The 26,017-nt window shown below is 39.8% G+C and overlaps 1 protein-coding gene across 1 annotated transcript in view; it reads left to right on the top strand.

Moving 5' to 3' along the window:
* Positions 1–14,655: 14,655 nt before the first annotated feature.
* GPR149 (G protein-coupled receptor 149) overlaps positions 14,656–26,017 on the top strand; it is a 61,988-nt gene continuing 50,626 nt past the window's right edge. Inside the window, exons 1-3 of the mRNA XM_058550614.1 lie at positions 14,656–15,623; positions 16,489–16,681; positions 21,364–21,821. Of these exons, the coding sequence (XP_058406597.1) occupies positions 14,679–15,623; positions 16,489–16,681; positions 21,364–21,821 (1,596 nt within the window). The 5' untranslated portion in view covers positions 14,656–14,678. The remainder of the gene's footprint in view (positions 15,624–16,488; positions 16,682–21,363; positions 21,822–26,017) is intronic.

The raw sequence follows: 26,017 nt of genomic DNA on the forward strand, positions 1-26,017 counted from the left end.
ATATTTCTATCCAACTCTCCTCTACAAAACCAACCAACACTCCCCCAAAAATGAGAATGAAGAATAGAGAACAAAACTCCATCTTTAATAAAGCTGTCCAACGCAGTGAGTTCTGTACTGAAGGTGGTGGGAGGATGACAAAAGCAAACACATCTCCATCGTTAAATTAATTACACAAGGAGGCCATTAGACAGAGGTGGCTCTAACGCTGTGGCAGCTATACAAGCAAAGCAAAACCTAAGCCTGTAAATGCCTCGAGCTTAGAAATAGAAACCTAATGGCAACCCACCACCAAGAGCCAGCGAGGCTTTCAGGAGCCAATCCATCATTTCCTTTCTTTGCTTCCGTACCTTCTCTCTTCAAGCAGTTGCCCTGGCTCCTGTCAGTGGAGCACCCCTAACCACTTCTGGTTTAGAGCTGCCCAGTTCAAATCAATTTTTGCTGAAATAAACTCTTAAAATTTTTAATATGCCTCAGGTTATCTTGTGACACTGTGGTCCAGAGCAGAGTTATACACAAATCTGTCAAATGCCGTTATCTTAAAACAGAGAATATATCTTCTCTTTAAGTGCCCAAGGATCTTTCATAAAAACAAACCAAATATTAGATCGCCAAAAAAACCTAAATTCACTCCAAAATTTGGAAATAATGTGGGTCATTTTCTCTCGTCCAATATAATAAAACTAGAAAGCATATTAAAAAATATGAAAAAATATCCTCCCACCTGAAAATCAAAATGAAAACTCCTTCAAATAATTTTGGATCAAAGTGAAAAACCATCCAAATTGCATATAATTTAAAAAATAATGGCTATGAAAGTAATATGAACCCCAACAGTATCCTTCGTCTGCCTCTCCTGTGTTGTTGCTCGTCCATGCCAACCTGCTGCCTGTCTTATGAGGAGGCATCTAAGAGGACTTGAGTGTCACCACGGCCAGGAAAAGCCCACAGAAACCTCAAAGCCCAAACCAGAAAGTGATCTGTTTTCATGCAGCAGACAAATCCTGTTGTGATTGGGGGTTTGTCATTGAATTAGAATACGATTCTCATTTGATGGTCAGTCACTCAGTGAAATAAACACACTCACATAGATGGAAATGCAGGAGCAAGAGTCGTTTGAGTTCAAAAAAGATGCTACTTTACTCCACAACTATTATCCCATAGAAGACAATGTATTCACAAGTGCAGAATGCCATCCAGTTCCAGCACATACAGACCAATACTTGTGTTCTCACTCCAACCCAGAACCTACGGGATTTAGCTAAATAGAGCACAGATTTTAGAAAACAATAATGTAAATATGTAAACATATATATCCTCAAGCACTCACATTACTAACAAGAACAAATGGAATTAACTAATTAATTATGCAATCCGAGAAGTTAAAAAATAAATTGATTTTTTAATGAGTTAAAAAGAAGAAAAACAGTGACTTGGTAAATAAGTACAGAAGTGGATGCTGTGAATAAAGCAATAAAATAGATTACTTGCCACAATCTAATTAAGAAAGAAAACTACCAAAACACAACTATTCAAAATGGAACTTGGAGAGAAATAGCCAGGACGCAGGAAAATTGTAAGAATTATTAAAGAACGATTTGCTCAACTCTATGCAAATACATTTGAAAACCAAGATGAAATAGATGATTTTTTTCTTCTTTTCGCTTTATTTCTATACCCCATTCTCATTTCCCTTACCTCTTAGGGATCCAATCTATTGTGTTAATTTTTACACTTTTGTCTGTATGTGTCCTTACAAAACGTGAGTTGATGTTTTATGTGCATTTATTTCTAGCACATGTAAACAGTATGGAACCATACATTTCCCTTCTGTTTCTTGTGTTTTTTTAACACCAAAGTTTCTAAGATCCATCCACATTGCTCTACATAAACTCACCAGTACTCTCCATTGCTGCATGTGCAACCACCACATTTTACCTGTCTTTTCTTCCAGGCACGAGCACCCAGGTTACCACCAACTCACCACCACAGAGCCAAGACCACATACTGAACACACTGTTATTTGTCCACCTATGAATATGTGAGAAGACTTTGTATAAACACCCAGTTATAGGTGTGAATTTCCTAATTCTCCCTGAGGAGTGCTGTCTCCAAATGGTTGCACCCCTCTATGCTCCCACCAGCAATGCAAAAATGTATCTGTATTTCCATGTCCCTGCTAAATTTTGGCGTTATTCAGCTTTTTTATTTTTGTCAGTTCAATAGGGGTAAAATTATATCTCATCATTGTTTTAATTTACATTTCTCTATTTTTTACATCTCTTTGTATGTATTTTGGCTTTTAGGATTTCCTCTTCGATAAATCGCCTGTTCATACCCTTTGCCCATTTTGCCAGTGGGATGGTTGTCCTCTGAATGTTGATTTAGAGCTATTCCTCTTCTATTCTTTTTGTTTTTTAATTTAATTTTATCACTGTAAGAAGACTTAACATGAGATCTACCCTTTTAATAAATTTTTAAGTGTACGATACAGTATTCTTAGCTATTTTGAAGAGATATTAGCACTCCCATGTTCATCGCAGCACTCTTCACAATAGCCAAGATGTGGAAACAACCTAAATGTCCATTGATAGATGAATGGATAAATAGATGAATAGATTAATGGATTAAAAAAATATAGTACAGTCATGAGTTGCTTAATGATGGGGATACGTTCTGAGAAATTCGTTGTTAGGCGATTTTGTCATTGTGTGAACATCACAGACTGTACTGAAGGGAAACAAAATTTGCCGCCCTGAAATGTCTCTCTTTAACATGAGGATTATTTTAGGCTGATTATTCTTAAGAAACAAAAGACTCAGACAGGTTTTCTTGTTACCTCTCCCTTAACTACCTAAAAGAATTCAGATTCAAAAAACCTGTCTCAGGAAGCTAGCTGTTACCTTAGCACAACATGAACTGGGTGGTCAACAGAGAGGAACCTAGAAAAGCCTCTTTGTTGGGTTCCCCTCTGTATTCTTCTGTTTCTGTTTGGCCAAACACTTATTTTCCAAGCGTTTACTCCTTTTCACCCACCTGTGAATAGCCTTCCTTTCCTTTGAAGTCCCCCACCCGCAACAACTTCTTTTGTCTTTAGCTGAGGATGGTATTTAAGGTGGTGGCTTCAGCCAATTTGGTGAGTTATTCAGTTTTCCTGGGTTTCTCTTTCGTTTACATGTAATTAAACTTTCGTTTGTTTTTCTCCTGTCAATCTTTCTCATGTCAATTTAATTCTTAGACCAGTCAGAAGAACCTAGAAGGGTAGAGGAAAATTTCTTCCTCCCCTACAGTACTTACACAAACCTAGATGGTATAGCCTACTACACATCTCGGCTATATGGTACTAATCTTATGGGACCACCGTCATTTTATGTGGTCCCTCACTGACCAAAACGTCATTATGCAGCACATGATTGTATATACATACAAGGAAATACCATTCAGCCGTTAAAAAGAAGGAAATTCTGCAATATGCAACAATACAGATGAACCTTGAGGACATTATGCTAAGTGAAATAAGCTAGTTATGGATGGAGCTATTCCTTTTAATAGATATTAACCACCTTTTGTTTTCCTTTGGTTTTAGCAATTGCAAAAATATTCTTTTGTTATCTCTCCACTAGCCTTGTCCATGGTATTTTTTAGCAGAAATTCTTAATTCTTAATTTTTATATAAAAAGCTTCATCAATATTTTTGCCTTATGATTTGTATTTTTTCATTAATATGACTTTCATTGCCCTGGAATACAAAAAACTTAATAGTTTGCCTTTTATATTTAGGTCTTCCATCCATCTAAAATCACCTTGATGTGTGATACAAGGTCAGGATCCATTTTTGTTTTTCTCCATGAGGTAAGCCATCACCTACTCTACAGCTCATCCTTCACAGGGCCATCTTTGGGATGTAAGTTGTCACATATTCATAGACTCTTGTTCTGTTGCATTGGTAGTTCAAGTGTTGTTGTACCAACATCACACTACCTTTAGAACAACGGCTTCATTGTATGTATTACTCCTCTTTTATAACACTGACTTGCTATTCATGGACCTCTACTCTTCCAAATAAGTTTTAAGTTAAGTTTATTGAGTTCTTCAAGAAACTCAACTAGAATTGCATTGAATATCTAGATAAATATGTACATAATATATAAATAAATTTAGAAAGAATTTATATCATTTTAATACTAAATTATTTTATCCAGAATCATGGAATATCTCTCCATTTATTTAGATCATCTTCCATGGCCTTTCATTAAAGTTTTCAAGTTTTATCTAAGTAGGGCTTGACTATTCTTGGTTAATTCCTCAGATATTCCATGATTTTTACTGTTTCAAGGATTGAAATTATGAAAATAAGTACTTTATTACATTTGCTAGGTGGTTATTGCTGCGATTGATTTTTAAAAATTGATCCTTGCCCAACAACTGAATTCTTTTTCTAGTTGTGATAATTTGACTGTAAGTTCTTTCTCTTCCTAGGTTTATGATCACATCAGCTGCACATAATGGTAATTTTTTCTCTTACCTTCATCCCTTCCAAGCTCTTGTTTGTCCTTTTTCCTCAGGGCATTGGCTAGGACCCCACAGCAATATGTTAAACAGTAATGGTAACAGTGGGTATACTTGTCCTGTTCCTATTGGGAGACAATTATCCATGCATATCTCATGCTTATGCACGTCTGCAAGCAGAGACACTGGCTGCCTTTCCACATTTCCTTTTCAGTGATGTCTGTATCCAAAGTAAAAGGCAAGTTTGCTTACAGCCTTGGAAGGAAGGGATAATGTCTCTCCAGGGTAAAGGGCAGGCATGCTTACTGCCCACGATCAACTATTTGTGTTCCCTAAGCCAGTTCAGCAACCTCCACCGTGCGTGCAGGTGTCACCTGGCCCTCTGTATGTGACCCTGTGGGAATTTGGGCTTGGGAAACCGGCACAAGAAAATACTGATATTCTACTGTTATTGCTGTGGGTAATATAGTCCTTTATTTCTCAACCAGGAATTCTCTGTATTCTGCCATGAAACTGCAGCAAGCTAACTTATTAGCTTCCAAGTAGGATAAAATCTGCATGCACTGTTTTGTAATAGCCCCAAACTGACACAACACAAATGTCCATCTATGGTGGAATTGATAAAAAATTGTAGGATATTCATAATTTGGAATACTATACACCAAGGAAAAATAAAGAACCACTATATTCAAAAACATGGATGCATCTCACAGAAACGATGTTGAACAAATGACACTAGACACACAAGAGCACATACTTTATCTCTCCAAGGGAAACCAGTCTATGATTATAGATTAGAAGTCAGGACACTGGTTACCCTTGGGATGTGGGGTGTGTGTGTGTTGGGGGATCACTGGAAAGGCACAGGGGGCTTCTGACATCCTGGTGATATGTTTCTTCATCCCCAGGTGCTAACTACACAGGCGAGCCCACTTTGTGATGATTTATTGATTTGTCCTTTTATCATTTGCACACTTTTCCGCATGCACGTTACACTCCAATGGAGTTTATGAAAAATAGTATTTAACTGGAAAGGAATCAACAGAAAATAATCTGCAGAACAGAATAGAGAATCAAAAATAGACACTATTTATCTGGGAAATTATTATGCCTGTATATTAAAGATGTCATATCAAATAATATGGGAAAAGATAGAGCACATAAAATCATGTTGGAGCAACTGGACAGCTACTCGGGAAATAAAAATCAAAGAAAATCCTTTTCTAAATCCTTGTACCAAAATATACTCAACAGGTAAAATTCAAATGCAAAAAGTGATTTCAAACTAGCACAAAAAAGACAATTTAGTTTATGCTTTTGATGTGAAGTATTTTGTGTGACACAAAGGAAAATATTAATCAATTTGCCTTAAAAGTAAACACTTCTTTTAAAGATAAACCATAAAAGGATTAACAAGTACCCTCGAGAGACTGTTTCTTAGAACTCACTTCTCCCTACTCATGATGTCTTTGATCACCTCTAAGTTGTTTTGTTTTGGATAAAAGGGGAGAATGACAACGTTGAACTCAGTCTGAGCCCCCTACCCCAGAAAGCAGCAATGGTGGAGAGAGCCACACCCTTTGTGTTCTGGGAAATGGCCGAATCCACAGGACCACCACGTTCTGGCATTTCCCCAGATTAGACCCACCTCCACCTGTATCCATGACCTCTTGTTTATCTGTCTCTCTACAAGCCAGCCCTTCCTTTTCTTTGAGTTGTTTCTCACCAATGAATGCTCTTCCAACTGCAAACGCCTGAATAAAATCATCTCCTTAAAAAATTAAAATTAAAATTAATCATAAACAAGATCATAATATAATTGACAAATTCAGAACAAATATCTGAATATATAAAGTTCTTATTTCCTTCACATACAGCAGGCACTGACAAATCAATATTTTTTTAACCTAGCAGTTAACCAAAAAAATTAAAAATTTTCATAATGCTCAGTACTGGTGACAATGTGGGAGAAGTAGACAGTCTTAATGTATTTGGGTTTATGCTACTTTTCTTGGTGTAACTTCTTGGTAGGCACATAGCCAAATCTGTCAAAGTTTAAAGTAACTTTGGCCCAGCAATTCCGATGTTAAATATACCGTGTGTATGAACTTACAAAAAGATGCTTTACAAAGATGTGCGCTCAATGTTATTTTTTAGAGCAAAACGATAGGGGGAAAAGCTTACATGTTCTTCACTAAGGAACTAATTAAATAAATTAGAGTTCATCCATTCAGTCAAATACAAAACAGATATACAATAGGAAGGAAGTGCTGATATGGAAAGCTCTCCCAGATGACTTGATCCGTGAGAAACACAAGATATAAGCACGATTCCACACGTGGATGGTCTCCATTTGTGTGGACTCATGAAAGTGCTAACAGTCATTCCTTCTGCACAGTGACAGCATCGTTTTATTTTGTAGGTTTGTTTTCTTTTGTTCGGGTTTCTTTGCCATATCTTTACAGTTACATTTAACCCATTTTCAAGTCTGACTTAATGGTTTTCATCTCAAATCCTTTCTGGAACAAATCAATTTAAATATACAGAATCTGTATCTATCAATTTGTCTGTATCTCTTAGCCATGACCTTGCTAGGCCAGCCACACTCCCCCCAACCCCAATGCCTACCACCATCAGGACCACATATTCAGCCCAGATCCTCAGGTCTGTGCTATATCCTCTCTCTCCCCCACCCCTTTTCTCTCCTCTCTTTTCATCGCACATTTTACTAATTTGAGCATCAAATGAGAAATGGCATAATGTGCACAGTGCCGTCTGTGGTTCTGATGCGCATCATATGTGGAAGGAGAGGAGGAGATCATGCCTGACCACAACTGCTTCCCCCTTTACGGTCGTCAGCCAGAACTCAGAGCTGGGGAGGTTTCGAAGGAAACTGCCAGTACTGGAGATACGTCTATACCAGAAATTCATCATTATTTATTCTTAGCTCTAAGATGCTTTTCATCCGAGCTTTTAAAGCTCTTCAGGATAGGCACTCTTATGCTGTCTATGAAGACAGAGGAGCTGAGCCATAGATGAGATTAAGTGCCTTGTTGAGGGATTCAAAGTAAGCCCAATGAGACTTAGAAATCACACTCGGGGTGTCAGACTCTGGCTTCACGGCAGTGACCAGAGAATCGATATCGCCCTTCACTCTACAGGACTATTCTCAGCCCCTGCCGTGTCTCTCTTTCATTCAAGAGTCTAAAAAATAAAATCATAAATAAATAACCTTTCCATTTCAGATACACCCAAAACACTGGGGTATTTCTCACTACATAGCCCAGAGACACCTCAGCCCTTGTAAGTAGAAGATGAATGAGGAAGAGGAAGAAGGGCGATTCAATTCCCACCTCAGTCACTGAACAACCGCATCATCTTGAACGCGCGGTTTTGCTGGCATGCTCTAACTTCCCAGCTGTAGAGTTGAGATAGAACTTCACTTCTCCTGAGGGAGGTAAGAGCTACTGAGATAATTTCTTTAAAACCCTTGGAGCTCAATGATACTAAATGAAAAGAAAGAGCAGGCAGCCATCCGCATCACTTGATTACTGAGTCAGGACCTCAGAAATTCGTGTCCCCAGGAAGTTCTCTCCCCCAGCAATCCCTCTGATTTATTGAAGCTCACAGGATGTTTGCAAAGGCAAGAAAGCTAGAGAATAGGGCAGAAAAATACAGCGCAGACAATCTTGTCTTTGTAAGCCAGGGCTCCGTCTCTGGATAACCTGGGCTCGAGGCCCGGCCCTTCACGGGAGCAGTGTGACCTTAGGTGGGCTAGTCGCTCTCTGTGCCCCAGCTCCTCTGTCCAGAAAACGGGGCCAAAACTAATACCCACATCTAGGATCGTGAAATTCAATTATTAATACACGGAAATAAGAAGAATGTCCAGCACATTAAAAGAACTAAATAAATGTTAGCTGTTATTGTTGTTGTTATTGATATTATTAGTTATATATAATTTATATATAAATATCATACATAATTTATTATACAATATATTATTCTATATGTTAGACTATATAAGATGGGGACATGTCTAAATCTCACAAATGACCCAGACATTCTACCAATCAGAGATTACTTTGCACTGAAATGCTTCTTTTTCAGATAAACCAAGGATCAACAAATTTTTTCTGTAAAGAGCCAGAGAGTAAATATTTTTGGTTGAGTGGGTCGCACAGTCTCTGTCACAACGACTCAGGATTAAACTCTGTTGTCGTAGCTTGAAAGCAACCGTAAAAAGACTTAAACGAATGGGCATGGCTATGTTCCAATAAAACTTTATTTACCAAAACAAACCATAGTGTGCCAACCCCTAAAATAAACCAAGAAATCTTTCAAAGTCATTGTTTTTACTTAGTGAAGTAAACTTGGACTTCAATAAGGAAGTTACTCTTCCTGCCAAAAGATGTGAGATAAAACATATTTCCCATTACCAGGCCCCGGATATCATCTCAAGGCAAGACGATGGTGTTCCTACAGGGCAGAGTGCTCAGGTTAGAAAGAAAAAGCATAGCACTGAGCAGAAAGAGAAGCCACTCCTAGGGCAACGAGTGGCATTCATTTTGCAAAGAATTGGAAAGAGCAACCATCTTGGAAAACACTGTTGATGAAGTTTGGGTACTTAAAGTGAAACTTGAGCATTTACAGATGTAGAGACTGAGGAGTTTCTGAAAATACTAAGGAAGGCTTTATTTAAAAAGAAGCAATATCCCAGCACACACTGATATGGGACAGGAATGATGGGGGTGGGGTCACATAATAATTAAGGAGCAGCATAACATGGACCACGCAAGATGAAAAGAAATCTAGACCAGACCAGAACCAAGGACGAGCCCCACAGCTATGTAAGAATTTTCACCAGCTCTCTAGTGAACAGAAACTAACGATTAACATCAGAGCCCCCTTGTATATCACCTACGGTGATAGTACTTAGCTCAGAATATTATTCTATCCTTGAGATACCAAGATGTTGAAATAATTTCTTTGAAAACTTGTAGCTCAAATGGACCTCATGAAAATAAGGTACAGGGTCCCCCTACATTATCTCATTACTAATTTAAGGCTTGGTCAATTTGTTGTGCATCAGGACATTCTCATCCTAAGCGTTAAATATTTAGTGTAGTGAATCCCTTGGGATGAAAGGCTATTTTCAGAGAGAAAATTAAGGAAGAAGACAGTATGAAAAATGACTAGACCACAAGCTTCACAATGGCAGGAACTCTAATGTTCTGTTTACCACTAATGACCATTGTCTGACCTGTAGACACTCAAGTAGATATTGAATGAATGAACGAATGAATGAAAGTTTATAGTATATAATTATGTTTAGAATAGCTATATACTATTTAGATTCTTATCCTACAGATGGGTTCAGTCACTCTCAATCCATTCAACAGCTTCACACAGCTTAGATAAAAACTCTCCTCCAGATATTATCTTTATTATATGGTGAGGTAGACCTTACATAACTACCAGAGTCAAGGTCCTTGCCCAGAATGAGTAAAACTGAATAAGCAGTGACCATTAATAACAAACCTTATTTCTCTCTGTAGCTGTTCTACATTAACATACATACACACATATGTATGTAAATATGCACATACATACATGCATATGTACACATATACATACATACCTACCTCCAAAATTTTGTCTCATCCATGGAACAGGTTTAAAAAAATCATGAAATTTCCCATTTGAGAAACCTTTGACACAACTCCCACAAATGTCGAGGGGCATCTCTGGGTTGGCAGTGTGCTTACCAGGTTTCTAGATTAGATTCACAAAGTTAGTCTCTCTGACTTGCAGCCAAGTTAAATTGTGTCCTTACTCATTATTAGACAGCATTAAATATTGTAGGTTTCTGATACGACATTGAAAAAGAAGAAGATAAATCACAGCATTGGGCTCTCCTATGATGCCAAATTGCTGGTCATTTTTTGGGAAAACCATGAGCTAAAGCAGAATCTGGATATTATATATATATATATATATACAATCATATATATTATAAATTTATATATTTACTGTATATGTTTATATTTATAAAATCTGGATTTTATTTGTCTGTTATACACGTGTGTGTATATATATTGGATAACTTAGGAGATCTTGCATTTGAGCTTTGATTTAAGTTAAGAAGAGTCTTAATCTGGGCCGGTCCTCTAAAATGTTTTGGCTGCATAACACTATATTTCTAGAAACAAAGAAATATTATACCTTCATGATTAACTTTATCTATAATGCTTTTTTAAATTTTCATAAAACAAGATTAAATGTTTCCATTTGATCCTAGGGTTACTTTTTTATTGCCAAAGCCCCACATTGCTGAGGATGTTATTTTGCTATGTTCAACTAGAATTTTTTACGCTGTTTCTCACTCTTTGAGGATTTTCAGATATAATGTAGACTTTTAGAGAAATGAATTGCCTGCTGTACTTTGCAAAGGTATAATTACATCAAAGACTTCATAAAACTAAGAGCCTAATGAAATTATTGCCGTGGAATTCTCTGTGGGTTGTTTTATCGTCTGCAATGCTATATTGTGCGTATGTTTTAAAGTAACCAGAGCAGCATTAGGACGATAAATAAGTCTTCACCTAGGCTGTTATGGCATAATCACAATTTCTATTTAAATCAAGATAAATTTGCTTTATTAAGTAATTAGAAGACAGAATTTTAAATAATTGGAGACATAAAGTTTTATCACAAGTCAGACAGAGGAACGAGGCTCATTCACAAGAACTAAGTAAAATTTTTTAAGGCATAAAGACGCTACTTAGAAATCATTCTTACTGGTCTCCTAAAAGTTATCCTGGTTATTTGAAAGGCATTTAAACTGATTTTTTTTTTATTAGTTTCGGAGGATATTGTAAAGAAAATGAGATTATGGCTAAGTAGAGGGCTTACAACTTTCAAAAAAACTCACATATATAATATATATTATTATATGTATATACACATAATATATGTATATATAACATACGTATTATAAAACATAAAGCTTGGTAAAGATTGTTTATAAATTAAAATTTTGAAAAATGAGACATTTCAAACATGCTTTCCGAGAAACGAAAGCAGAAACAAACTTTATGATTGTTGACATCCATTGGACGTGCTTCTAAGCATGAGGTGCTAAGAGGGGTAACTAGAAAATGCATGTCTCATTGTGACAAGGACGCAGAGCCAGACCATCTTGAAATCTGGCTCCACCACTCACTAGCCGTGTGGGCAGCAGCATCCTAACCATGTTAGTGTGAGCTAGGTCACCACCAGCCACAACCAAGCCCCAAGACTCAGGGACTCACGACACAGTTTACTTCCTCCTCACACAAAGCTTTCTGGGTCCACGCAGACCTCCAGGGCAGCCGTGATCCTTCAGTTGGCCCAACATTCCAGCTGCTGGAATCTTCTACCATCTTCGTATTGATAAAGGCCCCCTTGCCATCACAGCAGGGAAAGAGATGCACCCCAGCATCAGCTCTTCCAGCCTGCCACCTTTTCTTTATAACGACATTAATTATTGGGAAGGAGGCAGAAAAGAAAATTAAGATCAAGGTAACCTGAACTACTTAAAAATTATATCATCCAATTTTAGAACTTGAAAGGACCTAAACATAATCCAGCCAAGCCCTGTTATTTCACAGATGTGGAAACAGACACCTAGAGAAAGTATAAGAATTTTTGCCCAAGGTGACACAGCCAGCAACAGCAGAGTCTGGCGTCAAATTCGGATGTCTCCCCAGCTCCCCACCGGCTACAGTTCCAGCCCCAACCTGTGGAGGTATGCTGACATGCTTGCTTTTCTGTCCTGGCCCAGAGACCAGGGCAACATCAGGGGTAGGTGTCCCTTTTCCAAATTTATATTTAATGGACAACCTAGGAATGATGGTATTGATAGCGGGAACGTCCCCAGGCTTCAAATGATATTACAGCAGATATTATTAATTTCTATTCATTGTGTTTTAGCACCGTGATACTTATTGTCCAACCCAGTGGAAAATCTAGGACTAAATACCGTATTGAAGAATGATATTTTTGTTTATGGCAGCAAAGAATAAGATCTGAGACAAGAGACAGAATGGCATGCCACAGAACTTTGAAAATGATCAAAAATAAGGTCTGTTTATCATTTTGTGCTTTCTGAAGCAACATGATTTAAAAACGAATTTACACCCAGACCCTTCTACTCACACGGCACTGCAGGGTCCATTACTTCAGCAGGGAGGGCTGGAGTGCTGAGCTGGCTGTCACAGGAGGGTTTGTTCCCACTTGCTGAGTGCAGGGAAACTCAAACCACGAGTCCAGAGAAGCAAAGCACTTGCTGTGTTTATTGAAGGGCATGGCTGGCAGTGATTAGTGTGATCACTTTCCACTTGAACAGACTCAGGTTCAAAACGTAGCTTCAGGGCCGGCCCAGGGGCTTAGCGGTTAAGTGCACGCGCTCCGCTGCTGCGGCCCGGGTTCGGATCCCGGGCGTGCACCGACACACTGCTTCTCAGGCCATGCTGAGGCCGTGTCCCACATACAGCAACTAGAACGACGTGCAACTCTGACATACAACTATCTACTGGGGCTTTGCGGGGTGGGGGAAGGAGGAGGATTGGCAATAGATGTTAGCTCAGAGCCGGTCTTCCTCAGCAAAAAGAGGAGGATTAGCATGGATGTTAGCTCAGGGCTGATCTTCCGCACAAAAAAAAAAAAAATGTAGCTTCAGTTACCTCTACAATGAAAGGAATGATGGAGTTCTATCACCACTTCCATTCATTCAGATCTTCGCCATATCAACTCTCCCCTGTCCCCTCCCCTGCTTCCAGTCGAGCCCCAGCACCGCAAGCGGAATGGGAGCCCCAGGTCGTGAGTCTGAGCTGAGGAGAAATGCTACCCTAAAGCATCCTGGTAAATAAATGCTGGACCAGAACTGCCCCTGTCAGTCACTTCTTTGCTAAGCCACTCATCTTGCAAAATGAGTTCAGAGATGCAATGATTGTACACAATACCCCAAATACTCTAGTTAAGAATGTTTTTGTGGGGTAACCTCCTGTTTAGGCCCTGGATAATGTCATCTAACTTTGACAACTAGAAATATTATTTATTCAAATGGCAGCTTGCTTACTGGCTGGCATTGACAGAAAATAGTTACATGCCTAAAGCTGGTGTGGCTCTACCCAAAGAGTCTGCAAAATCGTGTTCAGTGTAATGAAGACCATTATGACACTCTTATTATATTTAAAAACAAAGCTGGTACATCCTATTCTTTTAAAAATGGCATTGATGATATTCTTTCTCCAATGGATTACAAATCAGAGAGGTCTAGAGAAGAATAAAAGCAGCCCCTTAGCGGAGTAGCCTGGACTCTCGAGGTGGTATCTGTCACTCACATCAAGCCTGAGCGAATATTATATGTCAAAACCAAAGTGGAAGGCTTAACAAGGATGCTGTTTCTTGCTTCAAATGAGGCAGGCTGAGAAGACGCACTTCATCTGGCTCCTACATTGAACTCTCCTCCCTTTTGTTCCTGCTTTTCTCCTGCTTGCAGCTGACTCCTCCTTCCCGCAGCTCCGAGGATCACAGGCTGACTGAGGAACGCTCGGTTCCCAGGGGTGGCTGTGCTGTGTGTGCGTGTGTGTATGTGTGTGTGTGTGTGTGTGTCTCTCTCTCTCTCCCTCCCCCTTTCTCCCTCCGAGTCCGCAAAGCTGAGACCTACCTAATCATCTCTCCTCCTTTGAATCCAGCTCTGGAACCAAATGCATCATGTTACCGCTCTTAAAAAGTGAATAGAGTTTGGTTACCTCAAGCTACAAGCTGCTTTGCTTCATGCGAAGGACCCAAAAGGACCTAGACATCGTTGTTTTTCAGTCTACCTGAGGAGCTTTTGCATTCATGCCTGAAACTTGATGGTTTCAGGAGGGTGTTTTTGGTTTGTTTGCTTTTAATTGGAATGTTGAAAAGTTTCTTATTGATGCTTTAAATGGAACCCAATTTTTAAAGATGGGCTGAGTCAGATCTAAAGGAGACATGCCTGATCACTTTCTGCTGGACTAAAGGAGACATCACAGGGAAACTTGTAGGAGAAAATGAGATCTGATTTGCAACTAACAGCCATGCTTTGTTTTGAGAATATTTACAGACTCATTGAAAGAGAAATTAAACATTGACCAAGAACAATGTCTGTATTTTTCAGTAACTTATCAACAAATGACTCTAGCCTGTGGAAAGAAAATCATAGCTCGACGGACCGGCCAGGAGCTCTGAATCTCTCTCTCTTCTGCCTGACGTGCCTAATGACTCTGGCAGCCCTGGTGGGCAGCATTTATTCCCTGGTTTCTCTGCTGAAAATGCAGAACAGAACTGCCGTGTCCACGCTTGTGGCTTCCTGGTCTGGGGATGATCTCATGAGCGTCCTGTCGGTGACCATCTTCATGTTTTTGCGGTGGCCAGACGAGGTCCCTGACCACCTCCAGTCCCTGTGCACCACCTCTGCCTTACTGTATTTATGCCAGGGCCTCTCCAGCAACTTGAAGGCGACCCTGCTGGTCTCGTACAACTTCTGCACGATGCGCGGGGCCGTGGGGAGCGGGGCGGCCCCCGGAGGAGCCGGCCGGGCGCTGGGCGCGGCGCTGGCCGTGTGGGCGGTCAGCCTGCTGCTGTCCGCGCTCCCGCTGAGCGGCTGGGGCGCCTTCGTGCGCACGCCCTGGGGCTGCCTGGCCGACCGCTCCAGCTCCTACGTGCTGCTGCCCTTCGCCGTGTACTCCGCGGCCTTCGCGCTCCTGGCCGGCCTCGCGGTGCCGCTCGCCCCCCGACTGCTGTGTTCGGAGGAGCCGCCCGGACTCCGTGCCGCCTACCGGGAGATGTCCCGCGGGACGTCCACGCTCGGGACCCCCCCGACCGGGGGCCGGGGGCTTGCCCTGTGCCCGGACGGCGCTCCGGGTCCGGCCCTGCGCTGCGCGGGGGCTCGCTCCCCGAGCCCGGCCGCTGCGCTCGGCCCGGGGCCGGGCCGCGGGGCCCGGGGCGCTGTCCACGGTCCGCGCAGCCTCGCCGTGAGCGCGGCGCAGAGGCGCTTCTCCTTCGTCCTGGCGCTGACGAGGGCCGTCCTGTGGCTGCCCATGATGGTAAAGGCGCGGTGGCCCGCGCGGCGTGGCGGGCGGTGCGCGCGGGGACCCGGGGCTCGCCTCGGCTGGAGCCGCGCTGGGAGGAGGGCAGCTCGCGCGGCGGGCCGGTCGGCCGCGGAGCCTTTGCTGCTGAAGTTCTCGCTTCAGAACTGGGGGGTGGGAGGGGGGTGCTTTCGGGCGGCAGACTTAGTTTTCCTGGATCTGTCCTGGCCAAGGGTGTTCTCTTCTCTCGTGGCGATACGTGGGAGTATTCAGAAAGGGAGGCAGGTAGTAGAAGGGGTGTTTGGCCCCAACCTTCTGTCATCCCCTTCTCCCCGCTCCATCCCTGCCCGGTAGGGACGCCGCCCATGCCCAGCAGGGAGAGAGAGGAGAGGCGCCACCAGAAGTAGAGGGAGAAGGCAGGGGACAAAACAGGCTTTGTTCAGGCCTCCAGGAGAGAGCCCCGCAGAGGGGGTGGCAGGGTGGCGCCCTGCCGTGACAAGGACCCGGGCGGAGGTGAGGGCCCGGAGATGTGGCAGAAGCCACCTGGAGCACCAGGGGCAGGTTGCACAGACGCCGCCTGTTTTCCGGCAGCGTCCCCAGCGCTGTGGACTGTGCTTCTCTGGTGGAGACTTGAGCTGGCTGCGGGCGCAGAGCGGGCTCAAGAGCCGAAACCTCCAAAGCCCAGTGTGGCCTGGAGCGGAGGGCCTGCCCTTAGGGATCCCAGAGTCCACCACCAAAACCAGGGCCCAGCCCAGGAGCAGAGCTCTGGCTCTCAGGCAGGAAGGGGCCTGGAGAAGGGGGCTGGTGCCGCGTGCTTGGGGCAAGCCTTGGCGAGGTGGAAAATGGGGTCCCGGGACAGGTCTGAAGCTCTCTGCCTTTGCAGGTCCACATGGTGGTCCAGCACGCGGTGGGGTCTCAGAGCCTTCCCTTCGAGACACTCAGCTTCCTACTAACCCTGCTGGCCACCACTGTAACCCCAGTGTTCCTCCTGTCCAAACGCTGGACCCACCTGCCCTGTGGCTGCATCATCAACTGCAAGCAGAGCGCGCACGCAGTGGGGGCCAACGGGAAGAAAGGTGAGTCGTCCGCGTGCAGCTGCGGCAGGTGCAAGTGCAGACAGTCAGATCGGAAAAGTGTCTGTGGAGAGTCGTGCCGGGTAGGCAGGACGAGTCCAGGGACAAAAGTGAATGGTAGACAGAGGGAAGAAATTGTGGAACAGTTCTTGACGTAAGTTCTTAAATGAGACGGGTTTGGAACAACTCGGTGACGTCCTGTACATCGGACAATTATTTTAGGTAAGAAGGGAAGAGAGAGAATTCATTCAACACAGGCCCTTAGATGTTATATCCACCACAGCTCTGACCCCAGAGTAGAAAGTAAATCGCCTCTCGAGTCTAGTCTGGACAGAGACTAACTCTGAAGAGTTGAAACTCATAACAGTACAGCCGGTCACTGTTTAACGGGACAGTGAAGACACGTTTTCATCACGTGCTGCCTGTCTTCTTCCAGGGTTCTGGACAGTTTTCAAGGTGCCTGGAAACTGCTCCAAAACAAATGTTAAGCGTCTGTCTCTGCTTTTAGAAAATATGCACATACACACACAAAGCAACACCGCCCCCCAAACACCTCATCTCAAGAGAGGACAAAGGTGGGAGAGTTTGTCAACGTATGTTCCTGTAGGAATCTAGCCATGCTAGTTACTTAAAACAACAACTCTGTTCTAAAGGCACACCTACAATGGGAGTGGGTCAGTCACAGAACTCACTAGAGTGTGGCTACTCCCACGCTGAGACAGGATGAGTTGAGGAATGACCTGTATATTTTGACCCTGCCATGAAGCAACAGGATATTATTTGGTCATTCCAGACAATGTTTGAAATTAAAACCACGCCTTTCAAGATCAAAATGACATTTTTCCTCTAAAATTACCATTGCTCTTATTTGTATTTATTTTAAAATTTCAAGGAAGTCATTGAAATATGTAGGTTTATAGAAAGAGTCATGGCTTCAAAAGTAAAACATTGTGAGAAATATTAGTTTAAAATGCTTATAGTTCAAATGGCTCCTTTTTTTTTTTTTTTGTCATCACAGGCTCTGCCATAGGGAAATTCTGAGAATAAGAATGGTGTCTTTTCACTGTCTGAGGACCCCCATAAATCTCCCCACTGCTGGGATGACACAGCAAAGGAATTCTGAACCCCTGAGATGGCTCGTCCCCAGGGGGCAGGTACCTGAGCAGTTGTAGCACTTCGATTCCTGGGAGTATGGCTCCAGTTTCACATTAAAGCTTTTTCTCCTTAAGAAACTAAGACCCTCCCCCCCTTTACATTCTTTATCAGGGAACTCCAGAAGCAAGGAAGGGAAAACATTTTTTTTTAACTCATATTTACCATAGGTTCATTTTGTAGATGTAAATATAATTTTACACCTCAGCTTCACTGAGTGGAAACTGAGAGACATGCAACCAGAAAATGCATGTCAGTAATGGAAAATAATTTGCAGAAATAATAATTCTCTCCTGTTTCCAACAATAATCTGTATTACTAGCATCTCAAAACAAAAATGTTAAAAAAAAAAAAAGATTTTAACACAGAGATCTCAGGTGGCAGACATATGGGTTGGATGTGGCTTTCAGACTCATTTTGTTTGCATGACATTATGTTTTCTTTTTTAATTAAATAAACCATTAAAATATTTTATATAAAAATCAGATTTTCAGCTTTCATTTTTTGACAAAATGAGAGTATCTGGTGACATATTACTCTGAAGAATTATTTATTTTTATAAGCTGATATAATTACTTATGTCTAAAATTGTAATTAGCGAGATGTGATTAAAATCAAAAGACTAGAGCTAATTCATGCTTTATCCAGGGTTTTGCTTTTCCGAACAAATATAACATCATATTTTTCATAAGTGTAGTATAGACTACAAAAGATCCTGACTACATTCTGCTGGTCTGTAAGTTTCTTGTAAGTTATTAGTCAAACATCGTCAGCTCTGTTGTATTGCTATAACCTATTATCTCCATTACTTAACTTCAGTCAGAATTTACCTTTCATGTTAAGGAAAGTCACTAACGAGAAATGTTTTTCTTGGTTACACTTCATAGTTAATGTACTTCCCCTAGCTTCAAGACAGCACATCCAGGACACTCTGCTTCCATTCACCTGTTTCTCTCATGGTTCTGACTCTAGTAAAGCAATTTCACACAGAGGTTAATAACTCCAGTTCTGGAATCAGTTGACTTTAAATTCAAATCTCGTTACCAGGTAAGTAATCCTAGGTAGGTTTCCTCCATCAGCCTCAGTTTTCTCAACTGTAAAATACGACCACTAAGCTTTTTCCCATGTGGGGTTGTGGCTGTGGTAAATGGCCCAACCTATGTGCATCACTTGGCCCTGGGAACATGCTATGTCCCCGGTGTATCCGTCACAATCTCACTGTCCTCCCATAGCCTACCTCAGACTGCCTCTTGCACCTTATGACATGGAGGCACATTCCCCATTGACACATTCTGCACATTCCTTCAAAAACATTACTCATTTATGCTTTATATATTTCATAGTTGTAATATGCAGCTAATAAAATATATAGCCACAGACATCAATTTTATCATTTTGATAAAATTGGGTTTTTATGACAGTTTTGTTTACTTAATGTTCCTGAATTGACAATTGGTCACTTTATATCATTTTTAGAGAAAAAAGAAACCCATCAATTATTAAAACATCCTTTTAGTTCCATCAGCTTTCACACTGTTAAAGTAAGTTAAAAATTCTAATTTAATTTTACTGAACTATATTACTAGAAAAAGTAAGTAAAACTATAAATGAGACAGTGTATAAAGTATTAACATCTGTTTCTACTTTTCCATTTTCTTTGAATAGAAATTCTTGCTTATGTTCTGTTTCAAACAATGAATGTTTTGGCTCAAATAATGAATGATATCTATAAATTCTATTTTTCAAACAGCAGAATCTGAAAAGGTTTGTAAATCTTCAGTTCTGGGAAAATTTCAGTAATAGAATTAGCATGTGAATGACACTAGAATGTATTGTAAAGTGAATCAAATTTGACCTGTTTTTCCCATAGAAATTTTATAACTTTTCATAATTTTTTCCACTAAGGAAATGTCTGCTCTAAAAGACAAAGCTATCCAAGTAGAAAAATTTTCTGAAATGATCCATGTTTTGAAAGATGAAAACCAAAACATTAAATTGCTTTTTGTCTGCCGTCTTGATATGGCTTCATTCTTTTTTTTTTTTTTTTTTTTTTTTTTGGTGAGGAAGATCAGCCCTGAGCTAACATCCATGCTAATCCTCCTCTTTTTGCTGAGGAAGACCGGCTCTGAGCCAACATCTATTGCCAATCCTCCTCCTTTTTTTTTTTATTCCCCCCCCAAAGCCCCAGTAGATAGTTGTACGTCATAGTTGCACATCCTTCTAGTTGCTGTATGTGGGACACGGCCTCAGCATGGCTGGAGAAGCGGTGCCTCAGTGCGCGCCCGGGATCTTAACCCCGGCCGCCGGTAGCGGAGCTCGCGCACTTAGCCAATAAGCCACGTGGCCGGCCCGGCTTCATTCTTAATATATAAAAATTATCTAGTATTTAATGACATTCACACAAAAATTGTAGCACTTTCTGTCACATTCTCACTTGTTATTCTACTAAGACTTTGTACCATTTCCACCAACTAGTAGTACTATGTTTAGGATACCATCACATTTCACCTAATTTAAAACATAGAAAATTTTATGCATTCTTACTAAACTCGTCTTATAATTAATCAGGTTTACAGACATGTTATAAAGTGCTTCCATTTACAGAATATAAATCTATTCACTATTTTTTAGAAAAAAAAATTTTCATTCCAAATTTATTTGTATCAAAAATGTACACATTATTTTTAAAAGTTTAAAAACTGTATTACAGCATTGTCTAATTTTTAATGTGTGCATTTATAAACATATAAATATCATGAATGGTATACATCAAAATATTTAAAGCAGTTATATCCGTTAGTGGTATTGTCAGCTGAATAATTCATACAATATTAAGAGCTGCTTAATAATTTCTAGCAAAATAAAATTTATAAATAGTATATTTTATCCCAAAATAAAGAAATGTACAGATAATAGGTAGACTGAAAAAGCTAAAACTAAAACTGAATGTATATGAGAGTCTTCTAATTTATGGTTAAATTTTTGTTACATGGAACTGCTTTACAGACTGCAGGGTCCTTAGGAATTATGTATTTCAAGCCCCTCATTGTGCAAGTGAGAAAAATTAGGCCCAGAGTGATAAGATGACTTGAATTTGTAAGACATGATTGCTTTGCATAATTGGCAAAAAGTAAATGAAGATAGTTTTAAATTCATAGTAATCAGATTGAATATACCTTCTTTTCTTTCTTTCTTTTTTTTTTTTTTGCTGAGGAAGATCCACCCTGAGCTAACATCTGTTGCCAATCTTCCTCTTTTTTTTGCTTAAGGAAGATTGTCCCTGAGTTAACATCTGTGCCAGTCTTCCTCTATTTTGTATATAGGTCACTACCACAGCATGGCTGATGAGTGGTATAGGTCCGCATCCGGGATCTGAACCTGCAAACCTGGGCCGCCGAAGCAGAGCACATGGAACTTAACCACCACGCCACGGGGCTGGCCCCACACTTTCCTATTTTTATTTACTATGTATATTCAACTGCTGTTTATATCTACCTTTCTAACCATGGAATTTTGTTTTTGTTTTTACTTAGCCAAGAGGAGAGGCTTTGAATTCAATCTATCTTTCCAACGAAGTTATGGAATTTATAAAATAGCATATGAAGATTACTATGATGATGATGAAAATTCCACATCCTATCACAATCTCATGAACTATGAGTGCAAAACTACAAAAGACTCTAGGAGAGACACTTGTGATATCTTCAATGCCATAAAGGTGGAAATCAGCACCGCACCCTCTCTGGACAGCTCCACACTAAAAGGCATCAACAAATGCTTGAATGCTGATATTACAGAGGCTAAACAGGATCCCCACAATGAAAAGGGCGTTGATACACTGCTTTCTGAAAAAACAGGAGGTGATGTTAACTATGAAGAAACCACCTTTTTGGAAGAGACAGAAAGAAGACTTCCTCATGAGGCGAGTCAGAAGCCAGACCTTTCAGACTGGGAATGGTGTAGGAGTAAATCAGAAAGAACCCCTCGTCAGGTACAGTAAAGGTTGTTCTTCCTGTGAAATTAAAAGTGAGACCAAATATGATAGACATAAAAAAATTAGCAGTTGCTTATTTCATCCAATCAAGTCCAACGTTAATTTCACTTGCCTTGATTAATTTCCATAATACTAAATTTTGTTTCAGGGTGTCTTTTGAAGGACTTTTTAATTAGTTAGACATTTTCATTCAAAATCTATACATTTTTGGATTGGAAGAGCTAAATAGGCTCTTTGAGAAGGGTAAAGCATTCTATTTTAACCTCAAATAATCTGTCTAAATTCAGATTAGACTCTCAGAACTTATTTCAAATTAGTTAACTTGTAGGTTTTATTTTTCTCTCTCTCATGCAAAAAGTATTCCACAAGTCCCCAAGAGAGGTTTTCTTTTTTACATAAAGGCAAATATTTGTATGACTAGTGGTGAGGAGCATAGTCCTGCTGCAACTATACTAGACAGCTTGCCTATTAGTCTTGCTAGAAGTAGTCCCTCCAGTACTCAGCAGGGAAAAAAGACGTATTCCAGAACACATCCGAATGAGCCTTTGCAAGCCCTTCTGAAGAATGGTTTTATAATGTTTTATAAAACTGAAAGAATTTGCACCTTAGTCTCATCCCATTCTCTCTTAGATTCCAGCCTGGCTAGAATGATGAGGGATAATTCTTATTTTATTGAAATCATGGTGTGATATTGATATGAGATTGTTCTTTCCTTCAAACTCTCATATCTGGTAATTAAAGTTGTGCTTGCTTGCTTTCCACACTATTGATTTACTAGGAAGAGGAGCCTTTTTCTACATGATTTAATGGAGATCAAAGTCCACGTGCACCTAGTCTCTGGAATCAAAAACATAATTCCAGGAATATCTGCTAGGAATAACACATTCATTGATTGACAGTATGACCATATAAAATGAACTATGAATATGAGCAGAATTATCTGAGATTTCCTTTATCTTCATTAATTAAAATGACTAGTCTTGCTCTATCACTATTTAAAAAGTAAGATGGATAATAAAACAAAATATAAAAAATATATTATTGAGAATAATTATTCATATTATTTAGTGATTAGGATCTCAGAAAAAATCACTAAATATTTGCCATAAATTGAAAAATACAGAGAAAAGTGCATTATTGACAGGACACAATACTCAGTATTTTTAGAACAAAATGGTACCCCAGCTAAAAGAGGAATCCCTACAATTTCATCATCAATTTGTTCCTGAAAGATCTAAACCTCCTGGTTGTCTTGCACTTAAAAATTGTTAAGTAATCCTCATGATAAAGCATGTGTGTGTGTGCGTGCGTGTGTGCATGTGTGTGTGTGTGCGTGAGCATCCTGGTAACCTGCTGCTCGCCGACCCCGTCCTCATGCTTACCCCTTAGGGTTTACAGCCATCTTGAATCTTGCTTATGCTTTTTGTTTTATTGTTTTTGTCACAAGTGAACATACTTCTAACACAGCATATTGTTTAGTTTTGCTTATTCTGAGCTTTCTAAAGATGGTGTCTTACTGTACCCATTGCCTGTCATACTGTACCTGCTTTTTTTCTACTCAAAATTATTTTAAATGACTCCATTTTCTTACCCATTTTGTCAAAATGGTATTGGGAGTTATCACAGTATCACAACTTATAGCCCTCATTTAAAAGTCTTGGTTATAGTTTGGAGAGTATAATCAATCATCAACACCGAGAAACATATGAAAGGGTCAGATAGTGTTTCCATGTTAGTATATCGTCCCATGAGGATGAGGAAGCACAACTTACCCACAAACCTTGGTAAGTCAAAAAGTAAAATGACTTTGATCAATCCAGGTATCTTTCAGCTACAAATATTTGCTTATTAAATATTAATATTTTAGCATCTGTGAAAAGCAAGTAGTTCAGGAAACTGATCTAAAATGCTGGTTGTGAGAAAAATGATTAATGATGAAATAGATATTACAATATTCAAGAAAGGTAAAATTTATATTTTCAGAGTCTTATTGAAATTAAATGAAATACTATCATAAATTGTTAAACAACAGTAAGAAATCCTTAAATCATAGGCTGATGTTTTTGGTATGACCTTCCCTTAACAAAATTGCCTATGGACTTTAAGGTTAACATTATAACCAAAATACATATAAGGTTGAAAAGCTTACGAGAGCATTCCCTGTGCCCAAAGACAGGTCTCAGCTCTCCCCTGTTCTCCACCAGCAGGCACTTCAGGGGCGGGGGTGGTGACTTGGGAAGCTCTTCCGTGTCATCTGTTCTTCCATCGCCCTCTCTGCTCTGAAGGCAGCGTTGTTAACTCCTGAATCTTACAGTGACACACTCAGCTGTGGTGGACACTGCAGTGACTCTGTGAAAACACTCTTTTGATTTTCTACTTTCAAACATTTACTTTATTTTCATTTCTTTTATATTTCAAATATTTACTTTCAAATATTTAGGCTCAATTTATCAGCTCATATCTAACAATACTAATTGAATGTGTATGTTCTTTGTTTTCAGGCTTTTTAAAAAAAGCAGGTTTGGACAGTGGGGGTGGGGGGTGGGGGGTAGGGGGGCACAAGGGGTGAAGGGAGTCATATATATGGTGATGGACAAACAAAAATGTACAACCCAAAATTTCACAATGTTAGAAACCATTAAAACATCAATAAAAAAAAAATTAAGAGGCAAAAAAAAAAAAAAAGCAGGTTTGATGTAAAATATATTTACTGAGCCCTACTTTATTTTTACAACACATGTTGCTTAATTTTTTTATTAGAGTTTATGTTAGTAAACAAATTCTCAGTGTATCTTGTTGGAAATCCTGGTGGGAGTGAGAGTGTCGATGGTTAAGGTGTGAAGAAGATGGGAGTAGAATGGCTTCAGTGAGTTTAAACATGAGCCAGTAAGATTTATCAGAGTTGAGAGTGTAAGACGAAATTCAGTGTTAAATTTAGCCACACAATCACTTCTTTTTGGACCCCTCGTAGGTAGAATCCTAAGCAGTTCACTGTTAAAATGTTCAGAAAAAAAATAGTCAGAAATGTCATAGTTCTTCAAAGTTGTAATGTGGTTAGCCATGGTATGACTGTTCCTCAAATGAAATAATAATTTTCCAGAACCCAAAAGTTTTGTCATCTAAGAATAAAGAAAATTGGACTTATACAATAATTTAGTGGCTTGTGGGTAATAACTCTAATTTTCTCTTTTAGTACTAAGCTCACTAAATTACCCATGGATTCCATTTTCTTTCCCTAAATGTGTTGTTGGAGAGCTCTAGAAACTCATTTATTTGTTACTGCAGATCAGAAACAAAGATATGCTGTAATTGTGCCATTTAATCCCTTTTATAATCCCATCATCATAGCATCTGAAAGGTTTGAGTTTCTTCATTATGTCAGTAGAATATAGAAAAACAGATTCTAAAACAATCCTTCTCAGATGAGAGACAAGCAGGGGGAAGTGATTGCATTTGAATTAGTACATAGCATAAGGATGAATAAGGACGAAAAACCAACAAGAACTAACCTTAAAGTCACCTGAGAACCAAAGAAATTTTATTTTCATTTTAAGGAGAATGTTTTGACTATCTAAAAATAGTTTTATAAATCAAAGTTGTGTTGTCTGCTCACAGATAAGTGGCAACATTGGTTTCTATAATCTTTTTTAATATTATTATTTCTTTAAATAATTTTCACAGAAAACTGTAGAAACCAAAAGTCCAGCTAGACTATTTTGGGTCCTTTAGAGCAGAGCTTCTCAAATCTTAATGTGTTAGTAAGCCAAATGGAGATCTTGTTAAAATGTAGATTGTGACTGAGTAAACCTCTGTAAGGTCCGAGATTTTGCATTTGTAACAAAACCGAAGGGGACTTGCAAAATCAAGCCCCATCCCAGACCTAGAGAATCAGAATCCCCTGGTTGATTCAAATGCACATCAAAATTTCAGAAGCACTGCTTTAGTGTCTAATCACCAGGAGATGGATACTAGTTTAAAAAGCAGGGCAAAATTAATCCTTTTCATTTAAGAAATGTCCTATAAGGTGAAATATGACTAGAAGAAAATACCCCAATACACGTATCTATTTATTCTCCCTAGAAAGCGTGCATCTTCTCTTTCCACTTTAAAAAATAAACTATTAAAAATTAAATCAGGTTAAGATGTTAGTGTTTTCTGTGACATTGTTAACTTAATAATTGCAAATGTTTAAT

Source organism: Diceros bicornis, chromosome 2 (assembly GCF_020826845.1).
Source record: "Diceros bicornis minor isolate mBicDic1 chromosome 2, mDicBic1.mat.cur, whole genome shotgun sequence".
Lineage (NCBI taxonomy): Eukaryota > Metazoa > Chordata > Mammalia > Perissodactyla > Rhinocerotidae > Diceros > Diceros bicornis.